The sequence below is a fragment of the Podarcis tiliguerta genome, assembly GCF_965153285.1.
Source record: "Podarcis tiliguerta genome assembly, chromosome: 1".
Taxonomy (NCBI): domain Eukaryota; kingdom Metazoa; phylum Chordata; class Lepidosauria; order Squamata; family Lacertidae; genus Podarcis; species Podarcis tiliguerta.
In genome coordinates this window covers 45835898-45856817 of record NC_139534.1, presented here as the reverse complement: position 1 = coordinate 45856817, position 20920 = coordinate 45835898, and the positions used below count along the sequence as shown (strand labels likewise).

Sequence of the window (20920 nt, the reverse complement as noted above, 5' to 3'; positions counted from 1 at the left end):
CATCTTGTTCACTTTTATCTCCTGTATACCTACAAGAATAATTGATGCCCTCTTCAGCTGGAACCCACATCAGATCATTTCTGGCTTGATGTGATCCTGTTTATCTAACAAATGTTAACAATTGTAATAATGCTTTTAAAAGCACTGTTTTTCAGTAATTCAGAAACTGGATTCCAAAGCTGCAATTGCGTCGATGCCTTCAACAAAATAAATTTTTGACTTTACAGGTTGTGGATGTGTGCTCTTGCACATGTCGAATGGCAAGCTTCAGTAGTTGTGTCCGATTCTTATTGCTTGTTATGAGCTTCACAGGAGAAGCAGACAGATTTCCTTTCCAGAAATGTGTGTCAACTTTCCTGACCTCGTAACATGTGCTCATCCGTTTCTGTGACCTTGGGTGTAAAACAAATGAATAGAGGGGTTTTTTTATTGCCTAGACTGGCTTGTAGCACCTTCTGTGAAGTCTTTTTGCAAACAATGTAGTGTGAATCTATCCCTTGAGTCATATCCCAGCATTCATAAAGTGTGTTTCTTTGGTAGCATACTAGTCTTGATGTATTTGGCCAGAGGTTTTTGCTTTTTCCTCTTTGCTCTTTCTGTCTGGGTCTTTTAAAATGACAAAAAAATAATATACTCATTATTCAGTTTAACGTTAAAATTGTATCTAACTTACTTGAAATTCCTGGATTTAATGTTAGAGGAATTTGCAGGGTTTTTTAATGAAAGTAAATGGCAGTGAAAAGTACCATATTTTTCCATGTACAAGACTATATTTTTTCCTAATTTTTTGACGTTTAAAATAAGGGGACGTCTTATACACAGGTAAAGCATAGTGCATTTTCTTAATTTTGGGTTAAAAAAATAGGGGTTGCCTTATACATGGGGCGACTTATACACGGAAAAATACGGTGTATATTCCAGCCATAGGGTTAACGGTTGCAAATGCCAGTCCTAGCAGTTGATCTGCATTGTAATGACTATAAGTGATCAAAAACAGAATGTATGGAGTAAATTGCTCTCCTTGACCAATACCAGTGGTCAGAGAGCTTTTGGTGGAACTAGGCTTACTTATTCTGTAAGCTGACAGTGAACTAGATTCTTACCTTCACAGTTTTTCATGGAGAAAAGCTATATATGGAGATACAAATGTTCCTACCTGGGACTTGAAAAATACAAGCTCCCTGAAAGCCTAACATAGAATTCAGGCTTGTTGGGTGTACTTTGTTTTTTGCTAGAGCCTCAATACCTACGAACCAGAGAGGTGCAGAAGACAGTTTGTGAGGTGGGGTCTATATTGATATTTGGATGCCAGGCACCATATTAAATCAAGATGGCAAACTGAAATGTGACTTTGTCATGACTGTGCTCATTTTATTGGTATCTCTGAACTTAGCACAAGGGTTCCCAAGGTGGGAGCTGTGGTCTTTGTCAGCATTGAGATTCTAGGCACCATTTTCAGTCAGGAATGTGACTTTGGCATGATTTAACCTGATTCTTAGTGTAATACTCTCAAATTACACTGTCCATTTAAAGAAAATAATATATTTTAGCCCAGCCAGATGGGCGGGGTATAAATAAATTATTATTATCCCTGAGGTAGAGATGGCATTCCTCATTGACATTTAGGTGAAGGTTACCATTTTGAATCAAGATGGCAGACTAAAACATGACTTTGGTGATGTAAGGGTTCTAGGGGTTGCTCGTGCGTAAGTTGCCGTTACTCCTGGCTAGGTTGCCTGGTTGAACCCTTTCTGTCTGGACAGCCTTAAGTTCCGTGGCTGCCTCAGTCGCTGGCAGAATCCGTCAGTGGGCGTTTCTTGAACCTCTTCCAGCATAGAAGCTGTTTGACGCCCAGTCTCCTCCTACTTTGCTTGCGCGGAAGTCTACTGCGCAAAGTGGGTGTGGGCAGCGGAGTACTTGTGCCCTCTCCGCTGGTCTCCAGCGAAGAGTCCTGGAGCCACCTCTCCGATTCCCCCATCTGCCCCCCTTCTCCACTGGTGTTACGCTGATTTCCTTCCCCAGCAGATGAGCTACCTCTCTCCCTGCTGGGACCCTCTCCGCCATCCTTCTGGAGCCTCCTCTCCGCCTCCAGCTCCGATGGCAGTTCCCTGACAGGTGACTATGCTATTTTTTTTGCATAGTCTTGGCCACCTCTCAAGATAGTTTTGCTGAACTTGGCGTGAGGGTTCCTGAGTTGCAGGTGGGGGGGGGTATAAGTTAATCTTTGGGTGCCAGGTGCCATTTTGAATCAAGATGGTGGACTTGAAATTTGACTTTGGTGTGATGTCAATGGTTTTTTTGGCATAGATTTGGCCACCTCTTAAGATACCATTGCCACACACAGCATGAGGGTTCCTGAGATTGTGGTAGCAGCCTTCATCAATGTCTGGATACCAGGTTCCACTTCAAATGAAAATGCCATTTTGAATTGCCCAGTATTTTATGTGAGTGGCCCAAGCTCACAAAACACACAATCCACTTAAAAATCACAATATTTTTTGGTTTCTAAAAAAAAATAAACTCCTGGGCAGTGGCAGGCACTCCCTACTAACTGACATAAAAAACCTAAACAATGAGGGGTGGGAAGGGGAGAAGAGGAATATTAGAGCATTTGGTCTCATGACATTCTCAAGGCCCAGAAGAAGGATGTCTAAAAAAGCCATTGGTCAAAAATAACACCCATCACTCCAGAGTTATTAAGATGGATCCCCTCACACCTCTGGGAAAAGATTTAAGTAGATTATGCTTCCTGTTCCTCATTCATGTGAGAGAGACATTACAACTGCATGGAGTCCCAAGTGAGTTAATGACAACTCCTAGCAGCTGTTTACAGAGGAAGCCCAGTGTCTTGCTTAGAGGAGTGTGGCCTGATGTCTGAATTAATGCACGGAGCTGCTTCTGAAAAGAGAATTGCATTATCCGACTTTTTAACTCTTATCAACTTGCAAATGTCATGTAGTCCACAGTGCTTATCTCAAGGTGACGAGTTCTTGGGATGCCCTCGATCACCTACTGAATATCTGATGCAGAGGCCTAAGCATGAATATGCAGATTTCCATATTCCACCTGCCAGCACAGAACACTTGCAGTGAACATTTAGGTTCTGTGGCCTCGACAGGGCAAAACATTAATCTTAATACAGAGGAAATGGTGGTGATTTATTCAGCAAGTGCCAGTGGGATACTTGGAGGCCCGCCATACAAGGGAAATGGCATGGCACCTGTGCCTATGGTTCAGAGCAGAAACTGAGGAAATTCTCCGTTACTGCATGAATCATTTGGGGGTATAACATAAGGCAGAATTTACTTTTGGGATATAAATTCATGTTTTAAACACTGTTTGACAGGAATTAATGTTTGCAAGCTGTGTCATACAACAGAAGTGACACAGAAGACACAAGTGTGTGGAGGCATGTAGTGCCTAAGATTGTGTTTCCCCCAGGGGGTGTATGATGCTGCAGCAAAACTCTACTGAAACTTGCACTGCCTCATTTCCATTTTTGGGAGGAATAATTCCAAGCTACCTCTATAAGCATCTCTTTTAATAAGGCCACCTGGATTTTGCTACAGAATCTGGTGATGGCGAGACATGGTTAAAATCCATTTGATTGTATTAAAATCCTAATTTACATAGTGTGCTATTTACTCTCCGGAGACACACGACTTCCCGCAGTGTATTGGAAGCTTTGAGCAGGTAAGCACTGCATTTTAAAGTAAGTAACTCCAGCTTTTAGACTCAGCAGGCAGAAAGTAATACTGGACACCCCCTCATAGCTATAAGAAGGGAACAAGCATTAATTACAGACACGGCATGTTAATTCTCAGAACTGTTCCTGTAATCACACATTAAAGAAATGAGTGTGCTGCAGCACATTTTTCTGGCCTCCGAAAATGCACACTTCCCCTGAGAAATCACATGAACGGCAAAGGGGTTTAGGCAGCGCAGCAGGTCACATATATTCTGTCTGAGCAGGTTGTGTGTAATGAGAGACTACTGTCACATGTGGTGAGGGACAACTTGGGATAGCAGAATGGGGGGCAGGGAGGCAGAGAGAGAGAGAGAGAGAGAGAGAGAGAAGAGGGATATTGGGGAGAAAAGGGGTTGCCCTGCCCACTTTTATCCCCGGCCACTACCAACTCCGCTCCTGGTATGTGACTCCCTGAGGAGTAAGTCACAGGGAATGCTGCCCTCAGTTCAGCATCCCTGGTGTATTACCATCATATCAGTGCATGCAGGGCTGCATTTCAAATTTACACATTTACTGTTCGTCTTATTTGATCACCTCTTTGTGTGAGGTGTTTGAATTCAAACTTTCTTCAGTTTTTCACTCTTCATAGCTCCAAACCGGTGCAGCGGATATTAAAAACACATAGTTGGGGAGGGGGAGGCTTTCACTAAGTAATAGCATTGAATGGGGAAGTGAAGAGGCTGCAGGAGAAACACAGTGTTTTAATAGACTACAGGGCTAGAATGTATGTCTCTTGTTCAAGAGTTAGACTCAATAACAGCTTGCCTACAGACATTGGGAGGCAGACAATGCAATAATTGCAATATCTCTTATAGCCTCCAACAGCAATGTTGATTGCCATGAAAATAAAGTGGGATTTTTTGGCGTTCATATTGATCCCTGAAAAATCATCCTTTGCTACTGCATACTCTTCCTCCCTAACCCTTTTGTTCTGAAGATGATGAAGACAGGTGATGTCTATTTTTGGTCAGTGATACCTGTTCCAGGAATGTGTAGAAGCTGTGGCCATGGATAGCATTGTTTCTGCTGGGTTCCCTAATGGTTGCTAGGAACCTGTTTTGAGTGCCCCCATTAGGCCTTTTAATTGTGTCTAATATATATTTACCATGCAGTTCTAATGGAAACCAATGCCACTACCTTGCTGGATGGTGTGAGGGATTGTTGTACCCCCGTTGTAAACCCTTTTAGTTTCTCCATGACCTCTTTGGGGTCTGTTTCCATTGGTGTCCCAGGATTGCTTGCTGCATCAAGCAGAGGAAGGGACATGGGTCATTGGGAGAGCACATGTTTTGTGTCAGGGTAGGACTGGGATTGTTCCGTTTGAAACCCTGGAGAGCCTTTGCCAGTTTGTGTAGACTAAACTGAGCAAGGTCAACCAGTGTTCTGCCTTGCTATGAGATGGCTTTCTAGTCCTATGACTCATAGTGGTTTGAAATTTGGGCATTGCTTTCTTTCCCACCCCTACCCTACAGTGGGTCTTTCACTTGCTTACCTGTTTAGGGATACATTTGTCTCATATCTGCATTTTTTAGACTTCAGGTAGGTCTTTGTGTCTGGGAAGGCATGTGGCAGGTTGTGGACTAAGAACCAGTGGTCCAATTCACATGTGATGCTATACCAAACCATGGTTAAATAGGGACTCGGCTACATTAGTCAAAAAACAGTTTTGAATGTGTTATAAACATGCAACACCAGATGGCGCTGTAGAGCAGAAAACTTTTCTATGTGATCTTACATAGTTCCCCCCTTTTGTTATAATGATTTAATTTCTGACTTATTTATAGCGGTTTTTTCCTGTGTGTAGATCCACCCTAGGAGTGTGCAAGAGTGTGGGTAGTTGGCAGGAAAAGTTACTGCCACTTTGTTCTTCCACTGGTTATAGAGCTTGGGGAGGAGCTACTTGTCCGGACACTCAACTCGGGGGCTGACGGGCCACAGCACCCCCAAATGGTGGTTATGGAGGTTTCCTGGAATTGATTCATGTCATAGGGTGACCTGTAACCTTGATCAACCCTGCTGATCCACAACTCACAGGTGGGCTAGTTGATTTAAGGATACATACCCATTCCCTATGCCAAAACCTGCTGACATCTGTAATCAATACAGCTGTGGCCTGTTTAACCCCATACTTATGTCGCATGTTTTATTGCTGCCTGTTTTGTATTCAGCCCCCTTTGGCTCTGCTGCGCCCTGTCATGCAAACAGGTTGTGTCTTAATAGTAATGTGCCTGTTTGTTTTTCTCTTTGTCTTTCCATTGCAGACCATCTTTCCAGCCTGCCTATTATCAGCAAAGATGTCCCCATTGATAGAGAAAATTAGTGATCAGAAGGACTTCAAGAAGCTCCTGAGAACACGGAACAATGTGTTGGTGCTATATTCCAAATCTTGTGAGTGCTGCTCATTAAAAAACAAGCAAAGGTTTAGGATTATTATTATTTTTTTAAAGTTAAATTTTGATTTCAGACCTTATATACTGTATATCTGATAAACAGCAGACTGTTTTGCAGACTTATATAAGCATTTGCTGATAAAACTTTGGATTCCCCCCCCACCCCGGAATGAATTCATTTCTCTCTTGCTATTTTCCTTCCTGTCCTTACACCGAACAAAATAAGTTTTTTTAAAATTTTATAACTTTTATAAATAAAATGATGTATCGCTTCTGTTTTGTAAGAGCAGTCCTATAACGAGAAGCACAGATGGAGGCAGATCTGGTAAGCTTTTCGGCTTAACATCACACAAGTCATTCCACTCTTTCGCCTTGAGGCACTCTTCATACCATTTCTTTTCCCTTTATTCTCTTAACACACATCAAGGATGTTCTCAGCAATAGTTTTATTTGCCCTTTATCATATATATATAATATATAAACACTGTGTGTGAAAAAGAGCAATTTTCCTTCCTCTACGCCTAGTTATACAAGCATTCCCACACACCAAGTTGGTGTCACCAGCATTTGTGTTTATCCTTCTGTTTCCTCTCTCTCTCTCTCTCTCTCTCTCTCTCTCTCTCTCTCTCCCCCCCCCCCCCCCGGCCTTTGGTCTGTTCCGTTTGCATCTTCTTATGCTTCACCTCCGCTTGAAATACCCTTCTTAACTTCTTGTCTGCTAGCCACCCACTTGCTGTCTCTTTCAGTTACAATCAACTTTTTTTCTCTGCTGGTTTCCTCCTTCTGCCTCCATCCCTGATTCTATAGTACAGCTTTTCTTCTGCTTTCTTTCTCTCTCTTTTTAATTGTCTGTACTGGATTGTGAGCTGCTCTTGGCAAGATTATTTGCAAGAGCTTGGTCCATTTAGGGCACTGTGTGCAGAAAGGCTAATTACGCCTAATATTTCATGGCTGTGATATTTACTTGGCCAGGAGATGTATGATCTGCACATTAGCTTGGAAATTAGATCAAATTGGTCTCTTTAATGCTTTTTTATTCCCTCTTTGAGCCCCCCCTTTGGGTGAGGAAGAGGAACAAGCCAAGAGATGTTGGTTTTTAAATTTTATTACACAGTTTTCAGTTGCTCTTAGGCTTAAGCCCCCTTGTTGCTTATTCTGAAAGGGGGAGAGCTGCTTCTCCCAAGTAGCTTGTTTGGGGAAGCTTATTCAAGAATTAGGGGTTTTTTTTAACTTATCTGATTTCAGAATATATTACATTGACTGCAACATAATTAGATTAAAGGGCAGAATTTTATGGAATCTTAAGTGACTGAGGTTCATCTCTTCTTGCTACTAAGGCAGGACTCTTTTATTAATTTCTATTGATTAATTAGATAATGGAGGGGACAGGAAAGGGAACAGATGCTTGATTAAGCCACCTTCCAAAACTATGATTAAGAAGATTGGCCAGCAGACCAGAAGCTGCAGCCATGGTTTAAAGTGGGTTTGTGATTTCGAGTGCTGTCGGAGTTGACAAACAATAGTTATGTCCACAGTTCCCCCCAGAGCCTGGATTGCTCAGCTGTCAGAAAATGAAAGCAAACAAGTGGAAATAATGCACGATTTGCCTGTGAGTTTGGAAGTTCAGTACATGGTTCAGATTCTAAATACAAACCATGGTTTGGAGTAATGTCTGTGCTAATATCAAAGTCAAAATAATTCAACAGGACTCAGCTATAAAGTGTCCTGAAACACTTGTTCCAATGAAAAAACTTCTTCAGAGTTACTAGGGAAGGACCAGTGGTGAACAACACTTAGAAATGGCCTCTCCACCACTAAGGGACTGCATAGCTCCATTTGTCATCTGTTACTACACCCATCCCTTTCTCTCACTCCCCTTTAATAAAGGTCAGGTGGGATTTTGCACACATAAGCTAGCATATGTGATATTGGGGAGATGGTGCCTCTGACAGAGGGTAGTCTTCCCAGAGAGTAATTTTCATTGCTCATCTCTTTATACACGTCACTGATATTTAAATACTTTTTTATCTTGTTAGAGTGCCGTCCAGGAGCATATACATTTGTCTGCTCCTGTTGATGTGGGGTTTGTTTGTTTTTTGGACTTTATGGCTCTTCCAGAAGAGGTAACTAATAGTGGCCCCATGCATTCTTATGCAGAATTTAAACCCACTGTGTCCAGTATAATTTCCTATGTCAAATTCAGATTTGGGAGGCAAGGACCTGACCTTATGTACACTGTAAAGCACAATGCACATTGATAGCAGTGAATAATTAAATAATAAGTACATTTTATTGATAATACAGAATAATGTATATCATACTATTTGCAGCATGCCACAAGTAGAAAGCAGAAACATTATGGTCTGCTATGGCTGTTGGTTATCAGAGAATATAATTAATTTCATTTGTGCATTGCATATAATAAAAAAAGGCCCACAGTGCTAGTAAGATTTTCAAAAAAATTGGGACACCACATGGGAACAATCTGATCTAGAAAGGCCATTGAGCATTTAGAAATCCAGAACTATATCATACAGTATACCCACTAATTAATAATTATATATTAAAAGTAAATATATAACTTGCAAGATAATGTGGATTGCTAATTATCAGCAAAACAATGCACATTGTCATCAACAAGGAATAGCTCAACAAATCTGTAGAGTGGAATTATTTTTCAGAGTTGGGATATTGCTACCTCTTTTCTTAATATAATGTAAACCCAAGTTACCTTTCTCTGCAGTAGAAGTTGTTTGTGGAAAAGAACTATCTTAAATGAAGGGATTATGTAGGTGCTAATTAGAATTCCTCTTCACATCTGTCAGTCTGCCTTTACAATATTCCCATAAAGTTCACTTTTTATGTTTGAGAAGGAACGTCCTCAATTCATACTGTGTGTGAGCTGCCTCTCACCTGTTTTGGAACCACATGACCATGTAGGAGTCTGAGCACCTGGAGTCTCCTGCTGGTTGTTCCTGAAGGGTATTTGGGATTCTTCCTCTCCTCACAGCACTATGACGGTGTATCAGATTCTCTCTATCCATGCATTCTAAAACAGTGGGTTTGATAGTAGCAGGGGAGAAGAGTGAAAATGCTGTTCCTCTTCACCTACCTCTCTACTGTAAGATTTCCTTTAAAATTCAGATAAGGCACTTGTAGCAGAAGGATAAACTTTTCCTCAATTTCTCTAGAAAGTGAAATAGCTTTCAATGGATGCTCGTGTGACCTAATTGCTGTTAAAATATTTATGTTATTGGTAGCATAAGGTAGAATAGCAAGCTCATTTTCTGCTCTTGTCTTTCTGTACTAACTCTTAAAGTTCAATTTGCAACATGGTTTCTAACTTCATTCTCTGAATTTGGAAGAGGATTTTAAAGCAGTGCTGGCCTATGTGTCTTGTTTTTTTGCTCTCAAGTGGGGTATCTAACAGCATATCCGAACATACAGAATAGGAGGGCATTAATATTTCCTAAAAGATTTCTGTAGACGTTATCTTACTATCATTTTTTTTATTTAAAAAATATGTGCCTCATATCTGATGCATGACACAAATCGGAGCTGAATCTGACTGTTAAAAACAATCTATCAGATTTTTCACATTAAGCAATGGAAAAGAAGCTAAGATTAGCTCTCTAAATAGATGGAGGAGATTTACATGTGTAAAATATTCACACTTAAAACAATATAGCTAAATGCAGTTGTGGTAAAAATATTAACTAATGTTATGCAAAACTCTACTTGAGTAAAAACTGCAAGGAAAGGGGACAGTCTTCTCAGAGTTCAACTTTCCCTCCCTAGAAAATATATTTTATATGTCTGAAGATATCTTACTGTTTGCCCTGTTCTCATCACCATGGCTCAGATTTCAATCTTGCCATTGAGGATGGTGAGCTGTCCAATGAATCAGAGATAAGGTTTCTAGAATAGTAGGAGAGCTGTCCATTTAATGGGACTTGAGAGATGGGCATGGTGTGGTGGGACAACAACTAGATGCACATTGAGCAGCTTCGTATTTGACTCTTGCTATTCTTGAACACCAGCAGGTTCCTGATTCAGAACATGGGTTGGTTCTGGCTGTATCTTCCCAAGTACAGCTCAGGGGTGGGAGACTGTCTCATGCTGCCAAACAAACACGGAAGCATCTCATACTGGCCTCTACTTAGAACCTGTGCTGACTCTGTTCTTGGTGTCCTGGTATGGACTGACTAAAACAAAAACTTACTTGTCAGTGTCGAAACTTGCCCAAGCACATGGAAGGGGGAACGAATGGGAGCAGGGACATATTTGCTTGGGGAAGCTAAAAGTTAGAGAGGAAATTGCTTAGCCATGAAGATCAGCATGATGAAAGGTAGGCAAACATAGTTTCCTTACTGCAGATAGGGCCCTCCAATTGTTGCTGTATTACAACTCCCATCAGCCCCAGCAAGCAAGGCCAGGGATGATGGGATCTGTAGTTCAGCAACATCTGGAGGTCCAAAGGTTCATCACATCTGCCTTACTGTATTCATTGACCTAAAGTGAATGTAATTTGTTCCACGTACCTAAGGAGGTTTTGGGCTTGTGACATTTCAACAACATCCATGACAGATGGTAAACCACACTTGAAACTGACATCCAGAAACAGTGTGTGGTATGGAGCAGAGTCTCCAAAGAAGGAAGAATCTAAAATCCTACTGAGCACGCTCAAATTCTTGGGCATATCTAAAGTGGCTCTTTGGATCCCAGCCCTTAGTAAAATGTTGAGGGAAAAGCCTATGCTGCCTCTGGCAACTGTTTGTTTTCTGGCAGGGAGAACTTAGTGAAAGTGTTTCAGCAAAGAATTTTGCAGAGTTGCACTGGATATTAATTATTGTTTCAATACATACAGTACATTTATTTATTTATTTATTTTGCTCTCTTTTCCAGCGGCTGCTGCTGACACTTCACTCAGGTTATTATCTGATGTAGCCCAAGCGGTGAAAGGCCGAGGTACTATATCATGGATAGATTGCGGGTATGTAATGTCCTGCCCAATATGGTGCCCTCCCTTCTTGCACCTGGTGAATTGCCCATGTCTAAACAAGCAAGATTTTGCTGCCATTGTGTGCTTTATGTGGCAAGGAGAAAGCATTGTCCTTTGTTCCCCACGGCTTCCTATACAGTGGTACCTCGGGTTACAGAAGCTTCAGGTTACAGACGCTTCAGGTTACAGACTCCGCTACCCCAGAAATAGTACCTCAGGTTAAGAACTTTGCTTCAGGATGAGAACAGAAATTGTGTGGCGGTGGCAGCGAGGGCCCCTTTAGTTAAAGTGGTTTCAGGTTAAGAACGGACCTCCAGAACGAATTAAGTTCTTAACCCGAGGTACCACTGTATTGTAGGGGTGGCCAACTCCCAAGAGACTGTGATCTACTAACAGAGTGATCTACCCCCTTTTTGGGGTTCAGGTCAAAGCTTTTTTTAGGGGAGCCTGTGATCTACCACAGACGTCACAATCTACCTATTGGGCCTGCCTGCTATATTGTTTCTAACATGCCTAACGTCAGCATCCGCAGGTTTTGACACTAATATCACACAGGCAGAGCCACCTGCTGCCTTTCTGTGCAACACTCTGTAACTACCACATTCCTCCTTGGCTCCATTCATTCAGGCAGTATTATCATCCTCTGTCCCCTACACGCTGGTCTGCTGCTTTATGTGGTCTTCCCGGTACCCCTTGCTTTAGGGAGAACAACCGAACAAAGGGATAAAACCTGCAATGTTCTGACCGACAGGTATCGTTGGTCCTGGGAGATTTAGATCACATGCCTTTGATAAGTTTATGACCCTCCAGATGTTCCTGGGAGTCCTATCGGCCCCAGCCGGCATGGCCAATTGTCAGGGATTGTGTGGGTTGTAGTACAACAGCACTTGGGAGGGGCACAGGTTCTTTCTCCCTGCATTCAAGTAATCTTTAAGTTATTTGTTTCTCCCTCTGTCAGAGGAGTATGGAGGATTTCAGTGTATATAAGCTTTTGGTGTGCTTCTAGCACCTTCTAGGGTACCATTTTAAGGGGAGAAGCATCATCTTTAAGTACATCTTTGTATATGTTCAGCATATCCTTGAGAGAGGAGGATAGGCAGTGGTAAGGCACTGAACGTTCTGTTATGCCTTTACTTTGCTTGTGGAGAATTTCCTATGCTTCTATTACGTGGTTGGAATTTATTTGAGAATCTCTTTTAGCTGATTATTAAATATAATTCATAATATAGTTGGTATCTCCCGAGCCTTTAAGTGTGCTTTACAGATACTGCGTTAATGTAGGATTGGCTAACCAGATGCTGCTGTACTATTATTATTACTTCCATCCGTCCCTGACCACTGGCCATGCTGACTGGGGCTGATGGGCTGGGACTGATGGGAGTCCAACACCAACTGGAGGGCCACAGGTTAGCCATCCCCATCTTAATGAATTTTGCTGCATGCCACTTGTATGAGCTGCAAAAGTACTTTTCTTGGAATGGCTCCAGGATTGCTTCATTCGCAAAGCAGATTTGAGAGTAGCACTGAGGATGCGTTGGGTCTTGCACTGACTCCAAAGTCCAAACTATCTTGTTTAAAAATAGTCTGATCAGTGCCTGGCAAGTTCATTTAAAAAAAGTAATTGGTTCCAGTTTCTGCTCGCCGTATCAAAAAATGAATTTGGATTCACAATTGATTCACATGGTTCCCCCATTCAGAATTTTAGAAGCTACTCTGCTAAAGTATCCCCTATCCCAGGAGTTCCTCTGCTGTTCTTTCTAGAGTGAGATCCCTTTAGTGGATCCTTCCTTTCCTTCAATGATTTTACTTCCATTGTGGACTTCTTCGAACTGTAATAACTGTTCAAGTGAACATGGCCTTAGCTGCCATGCTTAAATTGCTTCTCACACAACTGCCTTCCTTCAAATCTCTGGTATCACTTTGACCCCCACTGTTCCATCTTCAGGTCATGTCCTCTCCTTCACTTTTGTCCTATTGAACTTAGATCATGAGCCTTCTTGGCAGGAACCACATTGCTTCTCTGTTCTATGTAGCGTCTGACAATGTTGTGCCACTAACTAAATGTCACTACATGCCCTTCAGCAAAATCACTGTCTTATATTCTTGCATGTAACTTTGGAGTCAAACCTTTAGGGGGGCTGTTGATATGTCTCGGGAAACACTAATGCTTTCCCATAATATACTTTTGTGCTTCAATTTGTTGGCTGTCTTGCATCATGAGCCCCACGTCGGGTGAAAGATTTCTGCATTGCAGGGGGTTGGACTAGATGACCCTTGTGGTCCCTTCCAACTCTACAATTGTATGTGTCCTAGCAGAAACTGCTAAATCTTTTAAAAGATTCAGTGTGTGTTTGTGTTTAAGTAAGAAGCTGGATCTGAATAGTAACTGGGAGAAATGTGTTGCAAATCAAACAATGATTTAAGCTTGTGTCAGTGTTTTGCCTTGGGCAGGGTTCATTTTCTGCATTTTTGATTGTTTCTCATGGCATTATTGGAAAGAAAGTTCTATGTTGGTTTGTTTACTTAGTTGTTAACTTTGCGAGAGTTCCCACAATATGGAAATGCCTTGGTGTGTCTTTCTGTCATCAGCCCCCAATGACTTAGCTTTTTTTGCAGGCACTTTGAAACCACAAGTCTTAACAAGAACTGCTTCAGGGAGGTGCCTGAGGAGAGAGGCAGAGAGACCCTCCCATTGCAAACACATGTTGCAACTCCTTCTCAAGGATCTCAAGGCTGAAGGAGCAAATTACACAGATGTTGGGGGGTATTTACTGTGTATGCCCAGTTTGTTTGATAAATATTGACAAGGAGCGGTTTGTTTGGCTGCTACGTTTTCCTTTCCCAGTAGCACAGATTTATTTATTTTTTTGGCTTTGCTTCTCATATCACACAGTATAGCGAGTTTTCTGAACAGGGGAAGAAAGAAACATTGTGTGTGTATGTGTGTTGGCAAGACTGGCAGGCATGCTGTGCTGTGTGGCTGCTGCCTTCTGCTCTCCCTGCAGCGATGACAGCTCTGCCTTTTATGAAATTGGCTGTGTTTTGTTTCTTATAGCTACTGTTTTACTCTTGACTTGGGAGAAAGGAAGATGCTGCCCCAGCTATTATCAGGCGACATCATTTTATTATCTCTTTGTTGATCCCAGCATTGTCCACGGAGCTATTCTCAAAACTGCTTCTTTATGGTGCAGCCTTGTTGTTCATCCTGAAGTAAATTAAATTGTGGCACTACTTCTTCCTTGTGTGTTCATTGGAAAATATTTATGGGTGTAATTCTTGGGATTCCTATGTGTTTTGGAAGGTGGAACAGTCCCACCACTGCTTAGGTTTTCAAGTTAAAACAAGCACAGGCAATGTATCAAGTCCACAAAGGCCACTATGTCCCTCTCATCACTGCTTTTCACTTGAAAGGCTTGTACTGTGGCAATAGTGGAACCTGCCATAAAGGCTTTGTGGGACAAAAGGTAAGCTATACATTGGTCCAGTTTGCATACCACAACCAGGAACAGCCACAGCAAGCCTTGTTTTCACACACGCTCTGCTCCCCTCTCCTTCTGTGGAGTTTGGAATCTTTTGTTTTTGGTTAACCACAGTTTGCCATGTTTTTGGTTAACCACAGTTTACCGTGTTGTCCGGGCATAGAATTATGATACACATTAACTGTGGTTAGTGCAGTGTCTGAAAGGGGCCAGCTAATGCATTGCCTGTCCCTTAGTTACTGTGTTAAAGTGTAACAGTTTGCCTAGTATTGATAATGAACCCCAACCCACACTTGAGGGGAGCCTTCAATCTGATCCAGTAGGATTCTTATTTTCTTACACTTCTGTATAGTTGCAGATTGGGTCAGGCTATCTGCTACTACAGATGCTGATTCCCACCCCCCACCCCAATCCCTTTTGTTTCAAAAAGTTTTGGGATATTTCACGTGGCACTCTGTCCATGTTCTAGATCCCCATGCATGCAGGGCTTTTAACTTCAAACCCACATGGGCACTTGACGTTCTGTTCAGTGAACATCTCCCTTGTGCACAACAGCAAATGTTTTTGGTGAACCCTCTAAAAGGCAGTTTCAATTTGGAAGCCTTAATTATAAATGTAGCTATACTTGGTATACCCTCATCTAGGGGTGGATGAATCAGTCTGTTACCAGTCAGCATCAATTTTGCATGTATTTATTCATAGTAATGCTATTTCCTGTTTTTGCATTAATATATTTAAATATTTTATCTCAGTGTATGCATTTCAAAACCTTTTGTATCCTAAAATAACCATTCTGTAACTCATTTTGGTGTGTTTTTCAGTCTAGAGCTATATAACAAATTTGGGAGAAGTGCAGAACCTGAAGAAGCTCAATCCACACATTAGCCTGTGGGGGTTAGGTCAGTTCACTTTGGAATTCACAGAATAAATTCCTCAAGCATCCCAGCCAACAGGGGTGGGAAGCCTGTGGCCCCCTCCCCCCGATCTTGCTGAACTGCAACTCATATCATCTTGACCATTGGCCATGATGCTTGGTACTGATGGGAATTGGAGTCTTACAGCGTTGGAGGACCAGAGGTTCCCCATACTATCTCCTATAGGACAGTACTACGATTTAATGATAGGTTTAAATCTGAACCACCCATCATTTCATTCCACGTGTTGCTCTCTGCATAATCCACGCAGAGCATGTTCAACTAAGGATGCAAGGCCCACAAATGATGTGACAGAAATACTTACTTATTGTAGCCTTCCCATGTTTTAATTAAAGAGTCCTTGCCCAAGGTGTCTGATGTTTGAATGATTTGCAGAGGAGGAGACATTGGAATATTGAATTAATAATGTCTGGTGAGATTTCACAGTGTACGCATGATATCTACTTTTTGTTGCTTGTCAGTTTTAAGCAGAATGTTCCCATTATACTGTGGAAAATCCAGTGCATTAGATCTAGATTAGAAATAAAAGGCTAACTACTAGGGCTGGAGGTGCAGTTCGTCATTGCAGTTCGGTAAATGTTTAAGCACTGCAGTCAGTGTGCCAGGATGTGCACATAATACCAAATGGGCTCTTCTCTGACCCAGAGGTAGACTTCTGAATGAGGTCATCTAGGCAGAGTGGCATTCTTCCAATGCAGTGACCAAGGGGCAGGCAATGCATTAATCGGTCCCATTCACACATTGTGCTAACCATTTTGAAGGTGAACCACAATTTTAGGCCTGGACAACGTGGCAAACTGTGGTTAACCAAGAACAAATTTTCAAACTCTTCCTTGCAGGCACACACTGGAGGAGGAGAGGGGGGAGAGTGTGTTCAAGTCCAAGGCTCACTGGTTGTTCCTGCTCATGCAGGCTATGTCAAACAGCATGTGCTGAAAGTTTTCCTTAGTATTATGTGTTTAAGCATTTTTTAAATAAAAGCTTTGTTGTGTTGAAATGGATAATAGTTGCTGTTAACTCAGTCAAAGCATATGGAAAATTCTAAAAACTAATATTGTTTGTGCTTAACATACTGAATTCATAGCCATTTAAAATTGAACTCATTGAATAACTAAGGATTTGGGGGGGAAAGAGAAAAGAGTTAGGGCAGCTAGTAGGATGATTCTCTACTCCATTAGTAAAGACTTGAGTGGGCAATGTAAAATTTTATACTGGCAAAGAGAGAACAACATTTAGTACAGCCTTCACCAACCTGGTGCCTTTTAGATGTTGTACCTGGTGCCTTTTAGATGTTGTACTGGGAGTTCTCAGTCCACATACTGCTACTCCCAGAAGTGCAGGCTGGATTTAGAAGAGGCAGGGGAACCAGAGACCAAATTGCAAACATGCGCTGGATTATGGAGAAAGCTAGAGAGTTCCAGAAAGACATCTACTTCTGCTTCATTGACTATGCAAAAGCCTTTGACTGTGTCGATCACAGCAAACTATGGCAAGTTCTTAAAGAAATGGGAGTGCCTGATCACCTCATCTGTCTCCTGAGAAATCTCTATGTGGGACAAGAAGCTACAGTTAGAACTGGATATGGAACAACTGATTGGTTCAAAATTGGGAAAGGAGTACGACAAGGCTGTATTTTGTCTCCCTGCTTATTTAACTTATATGCAGAATTCATCATGCGAAAGGCTGGGCTGGATGAATCCCTAGCCGGAATTAAGATTGCTGGAAGAAATATCAACAACCTCAGATATGCAGATGACACAACCTTGATGGCAGAAAGTGAGGAGGAATTAAAAAACCTTTTATTGAGGGTGAAAGAGGAGAGCACAAAATATGGTCTGAAGCTCAACATCAAAAAAACGAAGATCATGGCCACTGGTCCCATCACCTCCTGGCAAATAGAAGGGGAGGAAATGGAAGCAGTGAGAGATTTTACTTTCTTGGGTTCCATGATCACTGCAGATGGTGACAGCACCCACGAAATTAAGAGACGCCTGCTTCTAGGGAGGAAAGCAATGGCAAACCTAGATAGCATTCTAAAAAGTAGAGACATCACCTTGCCAACAAAGGTCCGTATAGTAAAAGCTATGGTTTTCCCAGTAGTGATGTATGGAAGTGAGAGCTGGACCATAAAGAAGGCTGATCGCCGAAGAATTGACGCTTTTGAATTATGGTGCTGGAGGAGACTCTTGAGAGTCCCATGGACTGCAAGAAGATCAAACGCATCCATTCTTAAGGAAATCAGCCCTGAGTGCTCACTGGAAGGACAGATCGTGAAGCTGAGGCTCCAATACTTTGGCCATCTCATGAGAAGAGAAGACTCCCTGGAAAAGACCCTGATGTTGGGAAAGATGGAGGGCACAAGGAGAAGGGGACGACAGAGTATGAGATGGTTAGACAGTGTTCTCGAAGCTACAAACATGAATCTGACCAAACTGCGGGTGGCAGTGGAAGACAGAAGTGCCTGGCGTGCTCTGGTCCATGGGGTCACGAAGAGTCGGACACGACTGAACGACTAAACAACAACAACTCCGACTCTAATCAGCCCCAGCCAGCATGGGTAATGGTCAGGGATGATGGAAATTGAACCCTAACAACATCTGGATGGTACCAGGTTGGGAAATGCTGATTTAGCTTACATCACTGCTACTCAATTCTGGCTTTTCCTTCTAACAAATTTTGAGTTAAGGGAGGGGGTTCCACCCAATTGTCATCTCACACAGAGACCCTTTCCTTTGTTCTCCTAACGATCCATCACCTAGAAGATCACCTCATCAAGAAGCTAGAGTGGCTGGTTCCAGGGGTCAGAAGGCTCTCTGCATACAGCCTCTCCTCCCCCCCCCTTCCCAAACTCATAACAATATCTAGAATCGTACTGCAAAATGGGCCTGAGGCAATGTGGAGAGAAGCTTTTAATGTTTAGGCAGTGTTTGAAACATCCCCAAACACATACAAATACATCACTGATGTTGCATTCATTGTTCCACTATAATGTATTGAAATTTTATACAGAGGAGAAACGAAAAAGGAGACAGAATTAAATGTTCTGGCTTTCTGTCATAAATCGCATGGGGTGTACAGAATCTCTTATGTTTTGCCTATGTTAATATTCCCAGAAGCATCTTAAGGATTCAGGTTTGCTATCTACTGACTTGGTTTTTTTTGGCATGTCAGAAATTGAATCCATATATCTAAATACTTGCCCCCCCTCCATTTTTTGCCTTTTCCCTAAGAGTTGCCGTTGATTGAATAAATTCTCAATCATTATTATGCTCCATATTTTAAAGTACCAAATTTTTAGTGTAGGAAGGCTGAGGTCTTTCCATTTCTCTGCAGTACATGGTCTTAACAGCCTCTAGTAAAAGGGATATAGATTCTTTTTTTATGGAAACTGCATCCATTTTTTAAAGAAGAGGAGAATTGCATAGCAGGTATAACTGGTTTATAGGACCTGTATTGATATCAGTGTTATTACTTTGCTCCAGACTGATTCCATAGCACGAATAAGAACATGTGCTGCAGCCATTCAGTCAGTGATGCCCAGGTCACCTCATTCTTATGCATATCTGAGGAGTCCTCACCTCATATTCCTCTGTGCTGCACTGCTTTAGACTTTTTCCTTTTAATTCTTCCCTAAAGTTTCATTGACTGAATTTTCAGGACTATTCTTTTTTAATTAAAAGTTTGGCTATCAAGCGTTCCCCACTGTGCCTTTTCTTTAAAGCCCTTGAATGATGTTGTATAATTAAGTTCAGGGCAACCTGTGTTCCTTGCAGCTTTTCTGTGCTGTCCTGGAGTCTAGTTACACATTTTGTGGAATCTACCACTGTGGCGGTGATGGTGTTGGAAGTTGATTCTTCCATGGTTTCTTCCAGTTTTCACATTTCTTTCTAGTACATGTGCCCCATGTAAGGCGTGTGAAAATTGGATTGTATCCCAGGGACTGTTAGTGCAGTCCCACCTCCAATCAGAGGTGGATTTACGGCAGCACGATCATTCCCATTGCACTCGGCGCCAAGACTAGGGGGCACCATAAGTAGGACGTAGTGAATTGAGCAGAACAGGGTGCCACTGAAATTTGAAATACCAAAGTGTGCCCTTGCTCCCATGCTGTTCAAGAAGGTCCCCCCCCACCCCAAGCCTCGGAAGCAGCTTTTCTGAGGGAACAGTGGGCTGCAGGTTGGAAGAGGAATAAGAGAAAACAACCTTTGTCCACCCCATATCTTTCAGTGAAGCGTCCTGTCAGTGGAACTTATGTAAAGCCTGGATCCGACCCACTATATATGAAAAGCTGGAACTCAATAGGACATCAAAAATGTTTGCATTTAAATATGTGCATCTTCCTGTTACTTCTCACACATAGCCAGACATATGTGCAAGTTTATTGAATGACAGGACCATTCTCTTACCAAGCTGATCCTCAAAGTACTTTGGCAAGTGAGAGGATCACTGAAGCCAGCAGAGCTCCTTCTGTCAAGATGCTTGAGAATTGGATTGTCAGCTGTTTTAAAAGGCTATGATGAAAGACCTTTTCTTTCTTTTTAAAATGATGAAAGTCCCTCTGTCTTTCTTCACTAGGAAATGCTGTGCTGTGTTTGGCACTTCTCCTTAACCTACTGCTTATTTCTGTGCAGTGGTGTTGATTTCAAGAGAGATTCACTTATTAACATGCCTCTCCTTGGAAAATGCCATTTGTTATAGCACGCTGGTTTCTGCACAGCTGGAATGCTATGCTGTTGAGTTGTACTCTCCATTCCTTATGGTTGACATCCAAAGACACCTGCCTCGTGTTTGACTTGCTAGTCTGTTGTCTTTGAGTTGAAACAGCTCTTGGTATTGCAAAGCGAAGAAGTGTCCTCATTCAGTGCCAAAGTCATTAATCGGTATGATGAATTAATTAGCCATAGATTACTAATGTGGATCTTTAAATTGTATTCTTATCACAGCAGTTTCCACAGGGAAAGCTGCAGTGCTGATGGCAAGATTGTAAACTGTCTCAGGCAATGCATTTGAGATGATTTTTCTCAGCAGGAGATGATTTAATCTGAGGAGTTTCCTTGAGCATATTTTTTGCTAACATAATTGTTTGCTAATGAGGGGTGAAGTCTTGTTCAGACTTGCACCAAAGTAAATACCACTGATACCTGTAGAATCTTCACATTGAGACCAAAATTACTTTGATGCTTGGCTTCCCTAACCTCATTATCCTATTATTTGCTTTCCAAACAGGTTTGTCTATAACACATTTAAGTTACATTGATTTCAGTAACTTTTAAGCATGCCCATTTTTCTCTGAATTGTGCCCGTATTCATTCATTCATAAATTTAGGATTATGATTACTGTGTGCCATCAGTATACATGGCGTTGT

At 41.9% G+C, this 20920-nt stretch overlaps 1 protein-coding gene across 2 annotated transcripts in view; it reads left to right on the top strand.

The window, feature by feature from the left end:
• PDIA5 (protein disulfide isomerase family A member 5) overlaps positions 1–20920 on the top strand; it is a 145115-nt gene that overhangs the window by 26627 nt on the left and 97568 nt on the right. For both annotated transcript variants that reach the window (XM_083410050.1, XM_083410051.1), the window contains exons 2-3: positions 6010–6136; positions 11044–11131. In XM_083410050.1, coding sequence (XP_083266176.1) covers positions 6010–6136; positions 11044–11131 — 215 coding nt within the window. The remainder of the gene's footprint in view (positions 1–6009; positions 6137–11043; positions 11132–20920) is intronic.